This window comes from Pygocentrus nattereri, chromosome 9 (assembly GCF_015220715.1).
Source record: "Pygocentrus nattereri isolate fPygNat1 chromosome 9, fPygNat1.pri, whole genome shotgun sequence".
NCBI lineage: Eukaryota > Metazoa > Chordata > Actinopteri > Characiformes > Serrasalmidae > Pygocentrus > Pygocentrus nattereri.
Window position 1 is genome coordinate 32,802,347 of NC_051219.1, and position 18,925 is coordinate 32,821,271.

The 18,925-nt window shown below is 39.5% G+C and overlaps 1 protein-coding gene across 2 annotated transcripts in view; it reads left to right on the forward strand.

The window, feature by feature from the left end:
• The window catches only part of smc1a (structural maintenance of chromosomes 1A), a 25,536-nt gene continuing 6,611 nt past the window's right edge, over positions 1-18,925 (forward strand). Inside the window, exons 1-22 of one of the 2 annotated variants that reach the window (XM_017708140.2) lie at positions 1-291; positions 4,138-4,326; positions 5,020-5,132; positions 5,222-5,425; positions 6,087-6,325; positions 6,560-6,818; positions 7,541-7,681; positions 9,405-9,487; positions 9,593-9,692; positions 9,822-9,929; positions 10,037-10,222; positions 10,332-10,511; positions 11,262-11,408; positions 11,737-11,874; positions 12,650-12,766; positions 12,849-12,955; positions 14,349-14,490; positions 15,124-15,269; positions 15,530-15,683; positions 16,966-17,073; positions 17,184-17,340; positions 18,645-18,799. In XM_017708140.2, the coding sequence (XP_017563629.1) occupies positions 183-291; positions 4,138-4,326; positions 5,020-5,132; positions 5,222-5,425; positions 6,087-6,325; positions 6,560-6,818; positions 7,541-7,681; positions 9,405-9,487; positions 9,593-9,692; positions 9,822-9,929; positions 10,037-10,222; positions 10,332-10,511; positions 11,262-11,408; positions 11,737-11,874; positions 12,650-12,766; positions 12,849-12,955; positions 14,349-14,490; positions 15,124-15,269; positions 15,530-15,683; positions 16,966-17,073; positions 17,184-17,340; positions 18,645-18,799 (3,282 nt within the window). In that variant the 5' untranslated portion in view covers positions 1-182. The remainder of the gene's footprint in view (positions 292-4,137; positions 4,327-5,019; positions 5,133-5,221; positions 5,426-6,086; positions 6,326-6,559; positions 6,819-7,540; positions 7,682-9,404; positions 9,488-9,592; positions 9,693-9,821; positions 9,930-10,036; positions 10,223-10,331; positions 10,512-11,261; positions 11,409-11,736; positions 11,875-12,649; positions 12,767-12,848; positions 12,956-14,348; positions 14,491-15,123; positions 15,270-15,529; positions 15,684-16,965; positions 17,074-17,183; positions 17,341-18,644; positions 18,800-18,925) is intronic. The other variant, XM_037541484.1, reaches the window with a different exon arrangement.

Genomic DNA, 18,925 nt, shown 5'->3' on the forward strand with positions numbered 1-18,925 from the left:
TGAAGGGGGGCGTGTGCAGAGGTGGTAGACTGAAGGACTGGAACGCTTAATGTTCTCTTTCCATGTGTAGACGTTTTAAAACGCGTCGACTTTAGAAGACAGTAAATAAAAGCAGCGTGAGAGAAGAATTGGACTTTATCTGGCGTCAGCCCGAGATAACATAGCGCAGCAGCGTCTGCAGCATGGGTTACTTAAAACTAATCGAGATCGAAAATTTCAAATCGTACAAAGGTCGACAAATAATAGGACCTTTCCACAAATTCACAGCGATAATTGGACCGAATGGATCAGGTAAGCGCGGACGAGGGTGTTTTGGCGACGCTGAGCATCATCTGTGTGCAAGGCTGACTGTGAGGAGGCTCTGTAATGTCAGTCTGATCACTCAGATGTTCTGCTGTCTATTAAACAGACTCACAGAAGGGCAGAATGCACGCTTTCCGCCCTGTTGCATGCAGTGATCTGCGTTTTAAGACAGGTTCTCTGTCTGATGTGAGTCACGCCCCCCAGTCTAGCTCAGCGCCTACAGACAGTCACCCAATAAACGAGGCATTTTGAAGTGCTGGTTAGTGTGGAAGCCCATTTTCGCCTGTTATAATAACGAGAATGGTTTATATAATTATGACTTAGAATCCCATGCTAATTACTTATTATCTCATAATAATAGGAATACTAAGTCATATTTATGGAAAAGTCATAATTATAATAAGAATTGAATCTAATTATTGACAAACTGAATCTAATTATTACGATACTAAGTCATAATTATGAGAAACCAAGATAAGGCTTAGGAGATGTGTGTGTGTGTGTGTGTGTGTGTGTGAGAGTTTAACTTAAAAAGTTTTAGATCAAAAACAGCCTCAAGAACTGAGTTCTCTATAGCACTGCAGTGGAACCTCTCAGTACACCATGTATCAGTCAGTGCAGTTTGTGGTGCTTCTCTTTTTGGGTTCCCTTCATTCTGAAGTAAAATGACAAGGCTAAAAAGTGAGAAATATTTTTTAAGTAGTTTTGGACCATCGCTGTCGGTGTTCATCATGAAATTTTAACACAGTGCAGCTGGCATTTTCAACTGATGGAAATTCAGTCTATATGCTAAATTTTAAGCACCCCTTGTTGCATTATGTTTTGTTGATTTTCAAGTGAAAATAAGTACACATCATCTACAGAGAACACACTTTTGCATAATTATATGCACAATTACTGTTTATTTGCTAAATTTAACCAATTGAATGGAGTGACAATAAATATATAATGTGGTCTGTGGCACATTTTATGTTGTATATTTAGTTTTTTCCCCCAAATATTTTCAAATCAATGCAAATAAATTGTGCAGTAAATTAGCAGAAGAATGCCATAATTAAGTTAGTTCCCTGTTGAGGATGTGAGAACTTATTTTCACTTTGAAAATCCACAAAACGTTTCATTTGATGGGCTGTATTCAAATTTCTGCATATGACTGTATAAGGTTTTGTTCCGGCAGAAGTTAGAGTTGGTTATGTTTATTTGTAAATCATTTTGAAATTTCAAACATGAAGATGAAATATGATTATCCTTTTGAAATACAACCCCAATTCCAATGAAGTTGGGACATTGTGTAAAACATAAATAAAAACAGAATACAATGATTTGCAAATCCTTTTCAACCTATATTCAATTGAATACACTACAAAGACAAGATATTTAATGTTCAAACTGATAAACTGTTTTTTGCAAATATTCACTCATTTTGAATTTGATGCCTGCAACACATTCCAAAGTTGGGACAGGGCGTGTTTACCACTGTGTTACATCACCTTTCCTTTTAACAACACTCAATAAGGGTTTGGGAACTGAGGACACTAATTGTTGAAGCTTTGTAGGTGGAATTTTTTCCCATTCTTGCTTGATGTACAACTTCAGTTGCTCAACAGTCTGGGGTCTCTGTTGTCGTATTTTGCGCTTCATAATGCGCCACACATTTTCAATGGGAGACAGGTCTGGACTGCAGGCAGGCCAGTCTAGTACCCGCACTCTTTTATTACGAAGCCACACTGTTGTAAAACGTGCAGAATGTGGCTTGGCATTGTCTTGCTGAAATAAGCAGGACGTCCCTGAAAAAGACGTTGCTTGGATGGCAGCATATGTTGCTCCAAAACCTGTATGTACCTTTCAGCATTAATGGTGCCTTCACAGCTGTGCAAGTTACACTAACACAGCACTAACACACCCCAGACCATCAGAGATGCTGGCTTTTGAACTTTGAGCTGATAACAATCCGGACAGTCCTTTTCCTCTTTGGCCGGGGGGACACGACGTCCATGATTTACAAAAACAATTTGAAAAGTTGTCTCGTCAGACCACAGGACACTTTTCCCCTTTGCTTCAGTCCATCTTGGATGAGCTCGGGCCCAGAGAAGCCGGCGGCGTTTCTGGGTGTTACGTGTGGGCGCCTTGTGCGTGCTCTATCCCTCTCTCTCTTTCGTGCTCCCTCGTTAACTCTTTTCTCTCTTTTCTGCGCCAGTCGGTCTGTCTTTCACATTATAGGTGGATCGAGGTGTCATTCATCATCCTCGTCACGCTCGTCGCCTACTGGCCAATCAGAGGGCGCGTCCGGACCAAGAGAGGGGCGGGACTTCGTGCTTAAAAGCTGCGCGGCGGCCCTTGTTCGGAAGCCTTCGGCTCGCTTGTTGTGCTGCTCAATTTGATATCGCTGTGTTGTAAAGTTTTGTGCCTCAGTTTAGCTTTGCTGTTATGTGTAGTGCTGTTGTCATTGTGAACCGTTTGGTATTGGTTTTTGTTGTTACTGTCTCCCGCTTCGTCCTACTGTGTTTGAGCTGGTTTCCTGCTGGGAGGAAGAGCAGTTTAGACCGTGCGCGCGGTTACACTGCCACACGCAGGTAGTCCGAGTGTCTAGACACACTGGTTTAGCGGCGCGCACCACCCCCTGTGCTTTTGGGCTAGTTTAGAGTAGTGTAGCAGTCAGCTATTTTGTTTTGGTAGTTAGACAAGACACATAGCTAGTTCTTTTATTTTCTCTTCTTTGGTGCCGTCTGTGTTCTCCCCCAATGCTGGTCCAGTTCTTCAATGTCCCGGTTTGTTGTCTTGATGTTTTGTGAACATTTGTGGATGTCCTTGAAATAAATCTGTTTTTCTGTATACTCTGGTTACGTCACTGGTTGGCCATCTCCACCTACCCACACCGCACACGTTACTGTCCCCACACCCTCCTTTGGACTGTAGCCATTTGTGGGAACGTAACATGGATGTTGATATACGGCTTTCGCTTTGCATGACAGAGTTTAACTTGCACTTGTAGATGGAGCGACGAACTGTGTTCACTGACGGTGGTTTTCTGAAGTGTCCCTGAGCCCATGTGATAATATCCGTTACAGAATGATGTCGGTTTTTAATGCAGTGCCGCCTGAGGGATCGAAGGTCACGGGCATTCAATTGCAGAGATTTCTCCAGATTCTCTGAATCTTTTGCTGATATTATGGACTGTAGATGATGAAATCCCTAAATTCCTTGCAATTGCACACTGAGAAACGTTGTTCTTAAACTGTTGGACTATTTGCTCACGCAGTTGTTCACAAAGTGGCGAATCTCGCCCCAACCTTGCTTGTGAACGACTGAGCCTTTCAGGGATGCTCCCTTTATACCCAATCATGACACTCACCTGTTTCCAATTAACCTGTTCACCTGTGGAATGTTCCAAACGTTTTTTTTTTTGTTTTGTTTTTTTTTGTTTTTTAGCATTCCTCAACTTTCCCAGTCTTTTGTTGCACCTGTCCCAACTTCTTTGGAATGTGTTGCAGGCATCAAATTTAAAATGAGTGAATATTTGGAAAGAACAATAAAGTTTCTGTTTGAACATTAAATATCTTGTCTTTGTAGTGTATTCAATTGAATATAGGTTGAAAAGGATTTGCAAATCATCGTATTCTGTTTTTATTTGTTTTACACAACGTCCCAACTTCATTGGAGTTGGGGTTGTATTTAGTACAGTACAAATCCAAGTGTGTGACACTGAATAAATGTATATGAACTGGTTGTTACCCATTTCTACATATTTGAAGATCTTGTACATTTTAAAGATACTTTGTTTGTACATGCGTTTGTGGTAGTGCTTTATTTTGTCATTTTGCCTTTGTTATTTAGGGAAGTCAAACTTGATGGACGCCATCAGCTTTGTTTTAGCAGAGAAGACGAGTAATCTCCGTGTTAAAACCCTGAAGGACCTGATCCATGGCGCTCCAGTGGGGAAACCTGCAGCTAACCGTGCCTTTGTGAGCATGGTGTACTGCGAGGACAATGACAGTGAACGCACATTCACACGGGTCATAATAGGTACACAGTGGGACATACAGTACATTCGTTCCAGTTTTATTTTTTTGCCCTCATTTCTGCATTTAGGAGCTGGTTTCCATACATGGATTAAGTCTAGTTTTGTACCAATGCCAGTGTTAATTCAGCATTGGAAATCCTTTTTAATTGCAGACATAGACCTAATCTGGGTCTGAGAAGCTGGTCCTAATAGTTTTTGTCTGTAGGCTGTAAGGCTGCATGATTCATTGTATTTTCATCATTATCATGAGTTCCTTTGATAAATACATAATTAAGGGCTGTGATAACAGTGCAAATGAAATTGCTTTACACAAGTACACCCCTAGAGTGCCTAGTGTTGTAGCATTACATCCAAGTGACTTAACCAGTCTGCTGTACAGCTTTTGCAAAAGCATGTACACTGTTCAAAAAACTAGTGATTTTTCAGATTTTCCTATTTGCTTAAAACAGTAATACACTTTTACTCAAAAAATAGCATGAAGAAAATCCATGTGAATCCATATCCTATGCACAATATTGTTGTTACTATTATATATTGTTAAATAAACTTGTAAAACACAGTATAATAAAATAGTTATTTTATTTAGTTTTATCACAGCTAAAAAAGTCATTTAAATTCAATATCATTCATATTATCACAACATCCAACAGCTGAACAAGTCACACTAGAAGGCTGTTTGCATCTGTGTGTTTTAGGTTCCTCTTCAGAATACAGGCTTGACAATAAGGTGGTTGGACTCTCTGACTACAGTGAGGAACTGGAGAAACTGGGCATCCTCATCAAGGCCAGGAACTTTCTGGTGTTTCAGGTACAAAAGGGTCCATTTTATGTGAGAGTATTCAAATTAAAGCTGCTCTTCCTTGTTGAGATGTTTGATTTCCTTGCTTGGTCTGTCAGGGTGCTGTTGAGTCCATAGCCATGAAGAACCCAAAAGAGAGGACAGCGCTGTTTGAGGAGATTTCCCGCTCGGGAGAACTAGCTCAGGAGTACGACCGCAGGAAGAAAGAGATGGTGAAGGCAGAGGAGGACACACAGTTCAACTATCATCGGAAGAAGAACATCGCAGCTGAGCGCAAGGAGGCCAAGCAGGAGAAAGAGGAGGTGCTAAGTGCTGGTGATATAGCAGAATTTACAAAATCAGTATCATGATTTATTAAAAGTTGAGACACTCCTAAACATTCTTAGTGTTTTTTTTTTTGTGCCATAGAGGAACCACTTTTGTCTCCTTTAAAGAACCTTTACATGGATGTTTCTTCAGGGAACTAAAGTTTAAACAACCTTACATTATGTGAAGCATCTGTCAAACTTAAAAGGTTCTTAGGAGGTTATTCACTTTCACAAGTCTTTTTTCACTCATGGTTCCTCAGGAAACCATTTTTTTGGTTGCATTATTCCATACTATTTATGGCACCATCTTAGCGTCTTGCACAAAGTACAATGCTAAAAAGGTTTCTTGGATGTTTGATTGTAGGAAAACATTTATTTGGTATAAAGCCTTTATATGATGTGGAATTTTTTAAACTTAAGCGATACAAAAAGCTCTTCACACTTGCATGTCTTGTTTTCAAAATTGAAAGGTTCTTTAGGGCAGTGGTTCTCAAACAAGTCTTCTGGGACTCTTGGATTGTCCACATTTTTGTGAGTGGAGTTGGAGCAAGTTGGTGCAGGAGAGCCTATGTTTAGGAAACTAAATGTGGCTCTTCTAATGCATTTTGGCACCTTTATTCTAAGAATTTAAATGTGAACTGTGTCTGTCCTTCAGGCTGAGCGGTACCAGCGGCTGAAGGACGAGGTGATTAGGGCTCATGTACAGTTGCAGCTCTTCAAGCTCTACCACAATGAAGCGGAGATTGAGAAGCTGAATCGAGAGCTGTCACAGCGCAACCGTGAGATTGAGAAAGACAGAAAGAAAATGGACCATATAGAAGACGAACTGAAGGAGAAGAAGAAAGAGCTGGGGAGGATGATGAGGGACCAGCAGAACGTGGAGAAAGAGATAAAGTATGTGATTAGAAACTCTGTTATATCTTTAATGAATGCTGTTCTTTTCAGGCTGCTAGGAACATAGACAGACTACATAAAGAATTGATCAAAAACTGATGGAAGTTAGTTTAAATGAGGGCCTCTGCTTTGGGAGATATTTCAGAAGATGTGGAGAATTAGGTTAGCCTTAGCATTTTCTTTAACAGTTTATTTTTGCTAGAACTTTCTAAGACCCATATCTGCCCACTACAGAGAGAAAGATGCAGAGCTGAACCAGAAACGGCCGCTGTACATCAAAGCCAAGGAGAACACCTCCCACAAGATAAAGAAGCTGGAGGCAGCCCGCAAGTCTTTGCAGAATGCTCAGAAGATGTATAAGAAGCGTAAGGCAGATATGGAGGAGCTGGACCAAGAGCAGGGGGCTGTGGAGATGTCCAGGCAGGAGTTTGAGGAGCGCATGGAGGAGGAGGCTCAGAGTCAGGGCCAGGACCTCACCCTGGAGGAGAACCAGGTCAGATTAGCTTCTGAAAGCTCCATTGACTTTTCTCTATGTTCTCTGGATGTTAGCTGCAGGTTCTGCATAGCTGCCAGCTCAAAACTTCAGGACCACTGGATGATATAGAGCGATACTGTAGGTCTCAATAGACCTTAAACACAGTCATCTGATAAAACAAATTTTATAATTTTGTAGGCAGTAATTGTACAGTATAGCATAAAAACACACCATGTCAGAAGTGAAATCATGGTTACAAAATAACAGAATACAGAATAAGTTTCTCAAGTCACTTGGTAATATAAGGTTTTCAGTTATTTTGGTTTAACACATTTTTAGTCATGGACGAGATTTGTAAAATGATCTTGATCCTCGTCATGTTTGCCAGCTTGCTAAAAAGAAAAAAGTCAATACATAAATGAGCAGTCTTTTGTAGAGGGTTATGTGATCAATTTAGTTTAACCAGGTATGTGCACAGGTAGACCCCAGGTGCAGCTTGAGCTCCTGAGCCTTTGGCTGTACAGTACTCCTCAGAGTACTCCTCAGATACAGCAGAGTGAAAATATATTCAACACAATTCAACACTCAAGCTTATTTCAGAGCTCTGGATTATGAAACAGAACTTTCAGATTCAGGTGCTGTTACTTTTATTTTTTACAGTTGCTGTCTAAGTGATGGAGGCATTGTTTTTGGGCATATAGTCACCTTTTTTCTTCTATATGCCTGTTTTTGGTGTACAGGTGAAGCAGTACCACAGGCTGAAAGAGGAGGCCAGTAAGCGGGCAGCCACGCTCGCACAGGAGCTAGAGAAGTTCAACCGTGATCAAAAGGCTGACCAGGACAGACTGGACCTCGAGGAGAGGAAGAAAGTGGAGACAGAGGTGGAGATATGCAAGAATTCAATAAAGATCATTACCTGTTTTCCTGCTTTAAGCAGTAAGCAGTTGATTTGTGTCCCCAAACCACCATGGGGCCCCACAAGTATGTAGAATTTATTAATTTGTTTTATTTTATTTCAATTATTGTCAGAAAAATAGTTGCACCCAGAAGGAATCAACCAACAGGAATGAAACTTGGTGGGTAGGTTTGGCATTGTGAGACGTGAATAATTTCACGCAAGACCGTGCATGTGAAAAAAAGCAAGGATGGGCCTTATTGCTGTAACTGACTGACTATAATGTCCCATTCTTGCTCACACTGTTGTGTTGGTAGCATCCTTTGCAAGCAAAGTATGTCTTGGAGAAGTGTTCAAAAGCAATTCGATAAGTTGAAAGAGTTTGAGAGTTCAGGTTGCATTGTAAAGCTCTGGGGCATGGGATTGACTTATTGACGTACAGTGCACCATACCAGTCATTCAGATATTACCATAGCACTTTTGTCTTGGTGGAGATGACCAACGAATCTGTGTGTGGAGTCACCGTGGTCAGCACCAAGATAAACAGTCTGTTGTCAGACATCACATGTCCAGAAGGCCTGGTGTCATGTTGTGGGGGGCAATTTCATATGATGCCAGATGACCTTTGTTCTTCATTACAGGCACTTGGACAGCACCACGGTTATGTTAATGAGTTCCTGCAAAAAAATGGCCTTACCTTTTCTGAACATATATGCTGGGGCACTATTCCAGCAGGACATTGCTCATCCGCATACTGCTGCCTCTTAGAGTTTTCTTGAAGACACAGATACTATGCCATGGCCAGCCACATTGCCAGGCCTGTCCCTGCTTGAAAATGTGTGGGATGCTATTGGACGCACTATCAACACTCCACTCTTACAGCAAAATCTGAAGAGACAAACGTGAGAATATTCAAGCTGCATGGGACGGATTATCACAGGACGCCATTAGGTACCTCTACAACTCCATGCTGAGACGTCTGGCCTGTCGCATTAGCAAACATAGCAGCCCAGCACCATACTGAGAGACACTACTTTTGTATGTGTAACTCAACCAATATGGTCCATATCAGTCTAAATCTTTTATTATTTATCTTCCTGCCAAATTGTGACGGGGAGCTAGGAGGACGCATACACTGAGATAAGTGAGATTTATTAGGGGCAAATCCAGGGTCATAGTCAAGACAGTCCAGGTTCCAATAATCGATACCAAGTTCAGGATGGACAGACATAAGTGAAAACTAAAAAAACAAACCACAAAGACAGTCCAAACAGAGTCAAGACAAACCAATACAAAGACCAGCCAAGACAAAGTGCAAACACAGGTCTCAAATACAACAGGGATAACGAGGGACAGGCGGAAACCAGGTGGCAACAATCAGGGGTGGAGTCATGAAATGAGGGGGCTGGCACAAAACAAACACACATGGGTAAACCAAAACACAAACACATGGACTGGACTGGGAGGGGCCAATCGTGACATAAATAGGATTTTCACTTCCTTCTAGGTACAACTATTTTTTTGACAATGAGTGTAATTTAAGCAAAATTAATTAAGTTTTGTTGGGTTGGAAAACCAGCCCCCAAGGCTGTTGTTCAGAAACAGCCTAGCTATCTGTTTCAGTGATTGTTTTTGTATAGTGATTGGGGTACTGTTTTAGTGTTGTGAACTGAAGACTGAAATAATTGCTGCATTGTTGTTAATTGCAGGCTAAAATAAAGCAAAAAATAAGAGAGATAGAGGAAAACCAGAAACGCATTGAGAAGCTGGAAGACTACATTGCGACTAGCAGGTATAACTAAAACTGAACTACCTTGTTTCACAGTACTTCATGTAATTTCCTTATTGAACTATAAAATTAATGCTGAATGAGGGTTATATTCTCTTTCTAAATCAGGCAGTCTCTGGATGAACAGAGGAGAATGGAGGAGGAGTTGACTGAGGAAGTAGAGCTTGCCAAACGGAGGATCGATGAGATAAATATGGAATTAAACCAGGTAAGGCTTTGTAATTGGAAAAGTCCTGCACATTTAAATAAATCACTGCAGATTGCAGGTACAGGTGAACAATATTTAATAATATAATCTGTGAACACACTGTTTTGATTTATATGATGTTGGGTACAGGTGATGGAGCAGCTTGGAGATGCCAGAATTGACCGGCAGGAAAACAGTCGCCAGCAGCGCAAAGCTGAGATCATGGAGAGCATTAAGAGACTCTACCCTGGTTCAGTGGTGAGTGAGTGATTTTTATTTATGTGTTTTTTATTTATATATATTATTTTTATATTGTTTTCTTAGTCTACCTGTTTTCAGACCTCTTATTATCTTGATCTAATTAGTATGGCAGACTGATTGACCTGTGCCAGCCCACACAGAAGAAGTATCAGATTGCTGTGACAAAGGTGCTGGGAAAGAACATGGATGCCATCATTGTGGACTCAGAGAAGACGGGCAGAGACTGCATCCAGTACATCAAAGAACAGAGAGGAGAACCAGAGACCTTCCTTCCCCTGGACTACCTGGAAGTACAGTGTATTCTGGATTTCTTTAATATAGGAATGGAGAATTAACCACCACTTTTTTGTGTGAAATTGTATTTGTACTTGGCTTATGTTTCTCTATAACTCCTCGAAGGTCAAGCCCACAGATGAGAAGTTGAGGGAGCTGCGAGAAGCCAAGCTGGTGATTGACGTGATCCGCTATGAGCCGCCCCACATAAAGAAAGCACTACAGTATGCCTGTGGAAATGCTCTCGTGTGTGAGAATGTGGAGGATGCTCGCAGGATTGCTTTTGGAGGACCTTACCGACATAAGGTGCGTCATGGCTGTCATGTCAAAAGCTCATGACTCAATTTTTTTTTTATCAATATCAATAGAAGCTTTAGAACAAGCAACCTGTCAGTTTAACACCTCACTCATCTAATTGTGGACTGTATGGCAAAATGTATGATGCAGTAGTAGCTACAGTCACAACAAACTGGCATCATCATACAGAGTGTTTTTAAGAAAAATGCTTTTTCTGTGTTAAAACAACTTTTTGTCTCCAAAAAGTTAACTTTACAGGTTAAAAAAGACATTTCCAATGGTCCTTGGTCATGCAATTTTAATACAGTCTAATGAATAACACAAGTTAAAAAGTAAAAAATGTCAAAAATGGAGATGGAAGGTTTTTGCGTGGAATATACTGTATATTTATTACTCTCTGTAATCCTAACTGTGAAGCAGTGCTTCACATCAGTGACAATGTGTGTCGTTGTTCAGCCTTACAGTGCACAAAAATGTGCTTGCAGTAGCTATTAGCATTTTATTATTTTTATTTTGCACAACAGTGAATAGTGTTTTTTTTCTATTTGCTTAAATAGGAGGTTACTTGGATTTTTGTTTACACATAAAAAAAAGTCTGTACTTGCTCCATAATCAGTCTGAGGCACACTATTTTATTTATATACACTATGCAGAGCTGTAGCGTGAAAACTTAGATTTGTGGTTTTAAAGCATTTCTTTAAGGTGAGTTGTGTAGGACTCTGTACCTCTTACCATTTTCCTTTTTTCATTCTTCTGAAGACTGTGGCCTTGGATGGCACTCTTTTTCAAAAGTCTGGGGTGATCTCTGGAGGAGCGAGTGATCTGAAAGCGAAGGCCCGACGCTGGGATGAGAAGGCTGTGGACAAACTCAAAGATAAGAAAGAGAAACTAACAGAGGAACTGAAGGTAGCAGCAACCATTGTTACTGAACAGAGTTTAACATAAAATATAATGCGTTTTCCTTTCATCTCGGCTCACTGGTGCGCAAGTATATTTTAGAACCAAGCAAAATCATTACATTACAATCAAAGATTATAGAAGAGCAGGAATTTTATGATAAGATCAATTATGTTTAATATAACCAGGGACATGAACTAACAAGGCAAGTGAGGCTCAGTTAGAATTTCAGGTTGGCTTTAATTTGATGGCAGCAATATAGTTTTTTCAAAAATATAATAAATATATGCAGTTTAACTTTTTCTCACACTTTCTCTTTGTGATTGGCTCTGTTCAGGAGCAGATGAAGGCGAAGAGGAAAGAGGCAGAGCTGAGGCAGGTCCAATCTCAGGCCCACGGGCTGCAGATGAGACTGAAGTATTCTCAGAGTGACCTGGAACAGACCAAGACTCGCCACCTGTCCCTCAACATGCAGGTACTCTTTCTGCGAGAAAGGTTTCTATACAAAAAATATACAGGAATATTAATGTAAGTAAAATTTTAGTTACCAAATGCATCTTGGTGTTACGATTATCTTAAGTAATAGAGAGAGTGTTCAATGTGATGCTCCCTCTACCATTTAAGTCATCTTTGTGCTAAGTAGCTTTGGAAAACTCAGCCCTGTTTGCAAGTTTGTAGATTTCTAATATTTATCTAATCTGCAAAACATTAGTACATTTTAAATGTAACTAATATGAATTGAGCTGTAAATAATAACTGGAAGTTCTACCATACTAAGGAACGTAATAAAAGTTATAATAAAATGAATATCCAGAATGTCTTGAATTGGAAATTGGTGGTGAAATTTCAAAGCAAATAACCTGACAACTAAATGGAAAATTACACTATAAAATTTGTCATCTATTAAAATCTCACTTAAAATATGAAAATATCTAAAAATAAAAAAATACTGGACACCTAGACTACACTGGTGTCCAGTTTATGTCTCAGTCCACACTGTAGAAATGGTAAATTAAATGTAGAAAAGTGAAACAATGTTTCATTCAAAGTATCTGAGCTGAATGAAACTAATTTAGTCACAGTGTTGACTCAAGTTGAATAAAACTAGTTCTATTGCTTTTTACCACATGAAGTGTTTTTATGTTGAACTAACAAACCATTTTTACAGTGTACACTGTATAAGGTATTATTTAATAAAATAGCAGCCATTATTAATTTGGAAAGTGATTGCAGACTGACTGTCTTTGTAGGAGAAATCAAAGCTGGAGAGTGAATTGGCAAATTTTGGTCCGCGCATCAACGACATCAGGAGAATCATCCAGTCACGTGAGCGAGACATCACAGAGTTGAGAGACCGCATGAACCTGGTAAAAGTTCTGACTGGAAAGTATCATGGCCATTCTCGGTAGTTGTGAACTGTGCAGTATCATTAATGGTGATGCTTTGTAGGTGGAGGATGAAGTATTCCTTGAATTTTGTGAAGAGATCGGGGTGAGAAACATTCGAGAGTTTGAAGAGGAGAAAGTCAAGAGACAGAATGAGATTGCCAAAAAACGGTGAGTGACATGTGGGCTATGCTGCTGTAGATTAGTTACACATCTCTACAGAGGTGATTCTGTGAAGTCTTAAAGCAGTCGTACCAGTGAAAACATGGCATGTGATTCATTCATTTCATTAGTGACATGCAGAGAAGATGCCAAATTAACCTCTTTTCACAGCAGGTACGTTGCTTTGACGTTCCTTCAAACATATATTGTGCTTACAATGTGCTTAATAAAATGGATAGAGAATATTTTGAAGAAAATGTATATGATTTACATGAGCATTGTATGATTTTTGAGCAGTTGTACATGACGGTTAGGAAAGCTACGGTTGTCTTTTACCTCAGCATGGTCTTCTTTGTGGAGCAGGGTGAATTGCTTTCACAGCAGGGGAGCCAACAGTGTCCTAGTTCATCTGATAAGAGTTACAGGGAAAAAATGTTTTTTAATTATATGAATTAAAAATAACCAAGTTGGCCACTGGTGGGCCCATATTATGCTACTATGCAAAACTTTCATTACACTGTTGTAATGTAGCTTTTTTATTACTAAGTGGTGTCGATTCAGACTCCTGGTGACCATACAGGCAGTGGTTCTCCAGAATATTATGTCTTCTGTTTGGGTCTTCAGGCATCTTTAGGCCTCTTTTGTCCTTCCATCTTGTAGCTGGTTGTCCTCTAACTCTTTTACCTTATACTGTCCCAAGCATAGTTTTTTAAGCATAAAGGCCAATGATCTGCTTCTTCTAAATTTGTTTATCTGGGCATCCAGTAAAAAGTGGGGCTTGATTTGGTTGAGAATCCCTTTGTTTGATTTCTTTGCTATCCAGGATACTCTCAAAAGTCCCAACACAAAGTTCAAAGGCATGAGTGTTTTTCCTGTCTTGCTTGTTTAGCTTTCACATCCATAAAGAACCACAGAGAAGACCAAAGCCTGGACAATTCTGATCTTTGTTTGTAGAGACAAATTGTTGCATTTGAAGATTGTTAGCGAAAACAACGGCTTTTTTCTTTTCAAGATGTCAATGCTGACTTTGTGTCAGATGGGATGCAAGTTGCTGCATCACATTTTACTACATAGTGCTTTCAGTGTTCTGATCTAAGCCCGAAATAGATCAAAGCATTTATTCATTATCCAATAGACTTCATTATATTTCTATGAAGAGTGCAAATGGATTGTTCAATATTGAAATGCCATCACTTTCCATTCACAGCCCTCTATAAAACTCAAGGTTGTGGTTGTAGCTGATCTTGGAATCTCCTGGGTGAGATTTTCTGTTAACACTGAGTTTCCAAGACTGATTACAGCCATGCATGAGTTTAGAAGAAGACTGAGGACAGGGGTATTTCATACATTCCATTACTGAATAGAAGCCTTATATTAATTTGCTTATCTCTGGTATTAATAGACTTGAATTTGAGACCCAGAAGACCCGTCTAGCCATCCAGCTAGACTATGAGCGGAACCAGCTAAAGGAGGACCAGGAGAAAGTGATGATGTGGGAGCAGACAGTGAAGAAAGATGAGAGTGAGATTGAAAGACTTAAGAAGGTACAGACATTGGAGAAACAAAGTAGCTGTTCAGCTGTTTTAGTGCAATTTGTAGACTGGAGAAATCAGAGCAAGGCCTCAAATGTGGAAATGAGAACACAGAGTATAGCAAATTTGACAACACTTCATTTTCACATCTTTTATTACTGATATCCTGTTAATACCAATTCTACTGTTCTCCATTTATAGCATGATTTATCAATGTTGCCCTACTGAATTTAATAAGAAAAGAACTTGTAAAGGCTTTTTTGCCTATTTGACATTTCAACTACCTTTCATTGTTATTCTGATGAACAAATCAATAATAAGTTCTTACTGATTAGAAATCAATTCTGAATGACTGACCAAGCTTGCTCAGAAACTAAAGGCAATAAAGGCAGCGTAGAGCTTCTTTTCTACAGTGATAGAAACACAGAAAGCTCCAAATTCACATTATGATCCATTTTACTATGACTATCATGGAGGTGCTCATGCAACCAGCTACTCTGGAGGTAGATTTTAATGAGTTGAAGTGAACAAAAACAAAATCTCTGTATCAGTGGTGAGATATTAGGTATGTTGGACTAATGATGTATCAATAAAAAACCTAAAAAGCACTCTTACTCATGCAGTCTTTGTCTTCTTGCACTTCAGGAGGAACACAGACACATGAAAATCATTGATGAGACCATGGCCCAACTGCAGGACCTCAAAAATCAGCACCTCACTAAAAAGGGAGAGGTCAATGACAAGAACCGAGAGATGGAGGAGATCCGCAAGAAGCTAGGAGCTGCTAACAAGTGAGAAAATGTTCATAATTAGATGATGAGTTGGGTGAGGTGTTTTTTTTAGCAGGGATCTGCAAACTTTTCTGTTATTATACTTTGTTTTAATCATTTAACATCTACAGGTCCAGATTTCTGTTATTCACTCCTATAACTAATAATAATCCAACACTTGGCATTGTGCTTCATGTATCTGAAGAGCAAGTCTTGGTATATGGACGTGAATGGTAAGGTGTTTAGATCTTGGTCCGAATGGTTTGATGTGATTTTTTCAGAGAGCTGACTCAGCTACAGAAAGAGGTGACAGCGATTGAGACAAAGCTGGAGCAGAAACGCAGTGACAGACACAACCTTCTACAGGCCTGCAAGATGCAGGACATCAAACTGCCCCTCAAATCTGGAACCATGGATGACATCAGCCAGGGAGAGGTATAGTGCACAGTTCATCTGAACAGCTGTATGATCACACACAAAAGATGTCCACACAGGTGTTACAGCTATAGACTGCTGATAAATTCAAGGGAAAAAATGCTTTTAATGAAAAGAGAAACATGAGGTCAGAAGCTTTCAGACAGATGTATTGCTTCATACAATTAAGCAATTTATGTTCTACCATGCTTTGTTGCAAGTATGTGACAGTATAAACTTTTTAGCACAATTAAAAAATTATGATATTAACTAATATTTTAAAACACAGCATGGAACATACTAGATGGCATATAGTTGGAATGTGGAAACCATTTATTAACAGCTACTATTCGTTAAACAGCATCAATGAGTGCTCATTTCTAATAGCGGGAATATGTTTTATATTATATATCAGCATCAAGCCAATTTTTTACCTTATATATTCTAGTTTTACAGAAATTCATTTAGATAGACTTTCAACTTGAAACCCAATCCAATAAGACTGAGTATGCTAGCCTATTAGCAAAATTCAGTACACTTGTGTGCATTATTCTTCATACACACAACTGCAAACATAAGTGTATTCATAAAAGTGAGCATTTTTTGTCTCCATATTGGGAGGAACGCGAGTTTTCACATTTTGTTGGGGAGAAAGTTTCTGTCTCCTTTTCCTTCTGTGCTGTGGCTGTTGTTTACAAGTTCTGCTCAGAAGGCAGACTGTATCATGATATCAGAGGCTGAGAGTGTAGTGGGAGCTGCTCTATGTCTCTAAAAACTCTGTGGTGAAACTGCAACTTTTTCAACTAAAATGCATTGGTTGTATTTCAGAGCGTTCACGATAATGTTACTGTGTATGTTTAATGTTGCTGAATACTGGCACATGTTCTCTACTCTGCTCCAAGAGAGCTATACAGGCTTGAATGCTTGAACCCTACAATAAGGGGCTCTAGAGTGCATGTATGCTGTTGGGGGCCTTTTTCTTGCATAGTTTACAGGGACTGATCACTGGTATATTAATGGTAATAATGGTAACACTGGTATAATAATCAATAATGGTAACACTCTCCAGAAGCATGAAGTTCCATCCCTCCAGCAAAGTTCCAGAGACTGTTCTGTTCTGGTGGCTTGAAGTGTCCTAACATCTTACTAAGAAACTTTATATTGGTTTTTCCTTTAATTATTCACCTGTCCAGGTAAAGTGTCAATACTGCAATTAAGATATCACAACAAATATAAACATACATGGCTAAAACCATACACTGTAAATGGTTTCATACTGTTAAGATATGAATTCTTCATGCAGGGAAGCTCCCAGGTTGATGAGTCCAGCAACCAGAAAACATCCAGCTCTGTGCATGCCAAGGAAGCTCTCATAGAAATAGATTACACCAACCTAAATGAGGACCTTAAGGTATGCCAAAAACACCCACCACAACCTCTGAGGATGTTTTTGTGATATGTATTTTATGTACTTTTTGTACTTATCACTTAATATTATTACTTTTTGATCCATGTTCATAGGATGCTCTCTCTGAGGAGGAGATTAAGGCTGAGATGAACACTTTGCAGCAGAGGCTGAATGAGCAGCAGAGCATTCTCCAGCGCATCAGTGCTCCCAACATGAAGGCCATGGAGAAACTGGAGAGCGTCAGGGACAAGTTCCAGGAGACCAGTGACGGTAAGCCAATAAACAGCACCTACAGCTGCAAGTGAAAGTTGGTACTTGGCTTGAATTTATGGTTCTAGAAAAGGCATGAATTATTATAGAACCTTTATTATATGTAGGTTCTTTAAACTCCAAAAAGGTTCTTCACACTCACATCATATTTATAGAAACCTTTCTACCCACAGTGGTTTTTCAGGTTAACAAAGGGCATCACAACCGTTTTTGTTTGTCTATTTTTAAAGACAAATTCCACTGATTTTTCAAAATTTCTGCATAAGTCATTAAGAGTGATTTGATGTGAAATAGTTCACTCTAGAGAAAAGTTTCTTTACAGTGGTGGTGAGGGGAACCAGGGGTCACAATGTCTACAATACAAAGATAGCCATATTATTTACTCTCCAAAATGGCCAGTGAACCGTCAAGTTCTCTGAGTTGTATACTATGGTTTCCATCACGTTACGCATTTTAAAAAGGGGCTTTTGGAGCATGACATGCAGAGTTGCGCCTCACGTCCTGGCCCGCCCCCTCTGTAAGAATGGCATTGAATCTTGTTTAATGTTGTTAATATTGTTGTTCCTTAGTTTGAAGTGTGTACATGTTATGTGTATTATTCTGTGTTGGGCTGTTGGGGTAGTAAGTGATATTTCGTGTTAACCCCTAGAAATGACCTCATTGCTGTCTCCAGCTGTTCATGTGCCTTTCTGCCACTGTAAATAAAAGTTTTTTTCTCTGTACTGTTTTGGCTTATAGCATCCTTTCTGCCTTATCTTAAAACTAATGTCAAACAGTGTCTCAGGCGTCAGGCAGCATATTTATAGCCAATTTATTTATCAGTTTTTTGCAAGGAGGTTTTTCAGAAGTTTTAAACATTTCAGACGTCTGGTTCCCATCACCACCACTGTGAACAATTCTGACTCTGTGGGTGCCTCTATAACAGCAGATTTCACATCAGACCACTCTGAATGATGTTGTTTTCATGTCAACAAGTGAATTATGCAGATATTTAGAAAAATTTGTGGAATTCCCCTTTAAGAGTGTAAAAGTTTCCTTTTGAGTTTTTTAATTGATTACCAACAGTATCTGTGATTTTAGTCTGGCACAAATCTGCATTTTAAACACATATTTTATCTCATACAAACGGACCAGTGAAATCCTTTACAAATTACATACAGAACCTCGTCTGGTAAAACAAATCCAGCTCAAATAGTGCTTAAGACAGCAGATTATGTGAACGTGTCCTACTCCAAACCTATTGAATAATTGACGGTCTTGGAAGCACTCAGATCAGGCATTATTTGTTTATGCCTCTTCTGCAGAATTTGAAGCAGCCCGGAAGAGAGCTAAGAAGGCTAAGCAGGCGTTTGAGCAGATCAAGAAGGAGAGGTTTGACCGTTTCAACACTTGCTTTGAGTCCGTTGCTACCAATATTGATGAGATCTACAAAGCCCTCTCACGTAACAGCAGCGCACAGGTCTGAAATAAACACAATTGATTTTGAACAGCTGCCTTAGCATTTCAGAAATCTTTCTGGGTATTAGAGGACTTCATATTACTGGAAGTGCAGTGTAGTCTTGTTAACTAGTTTTAAAATGAAATA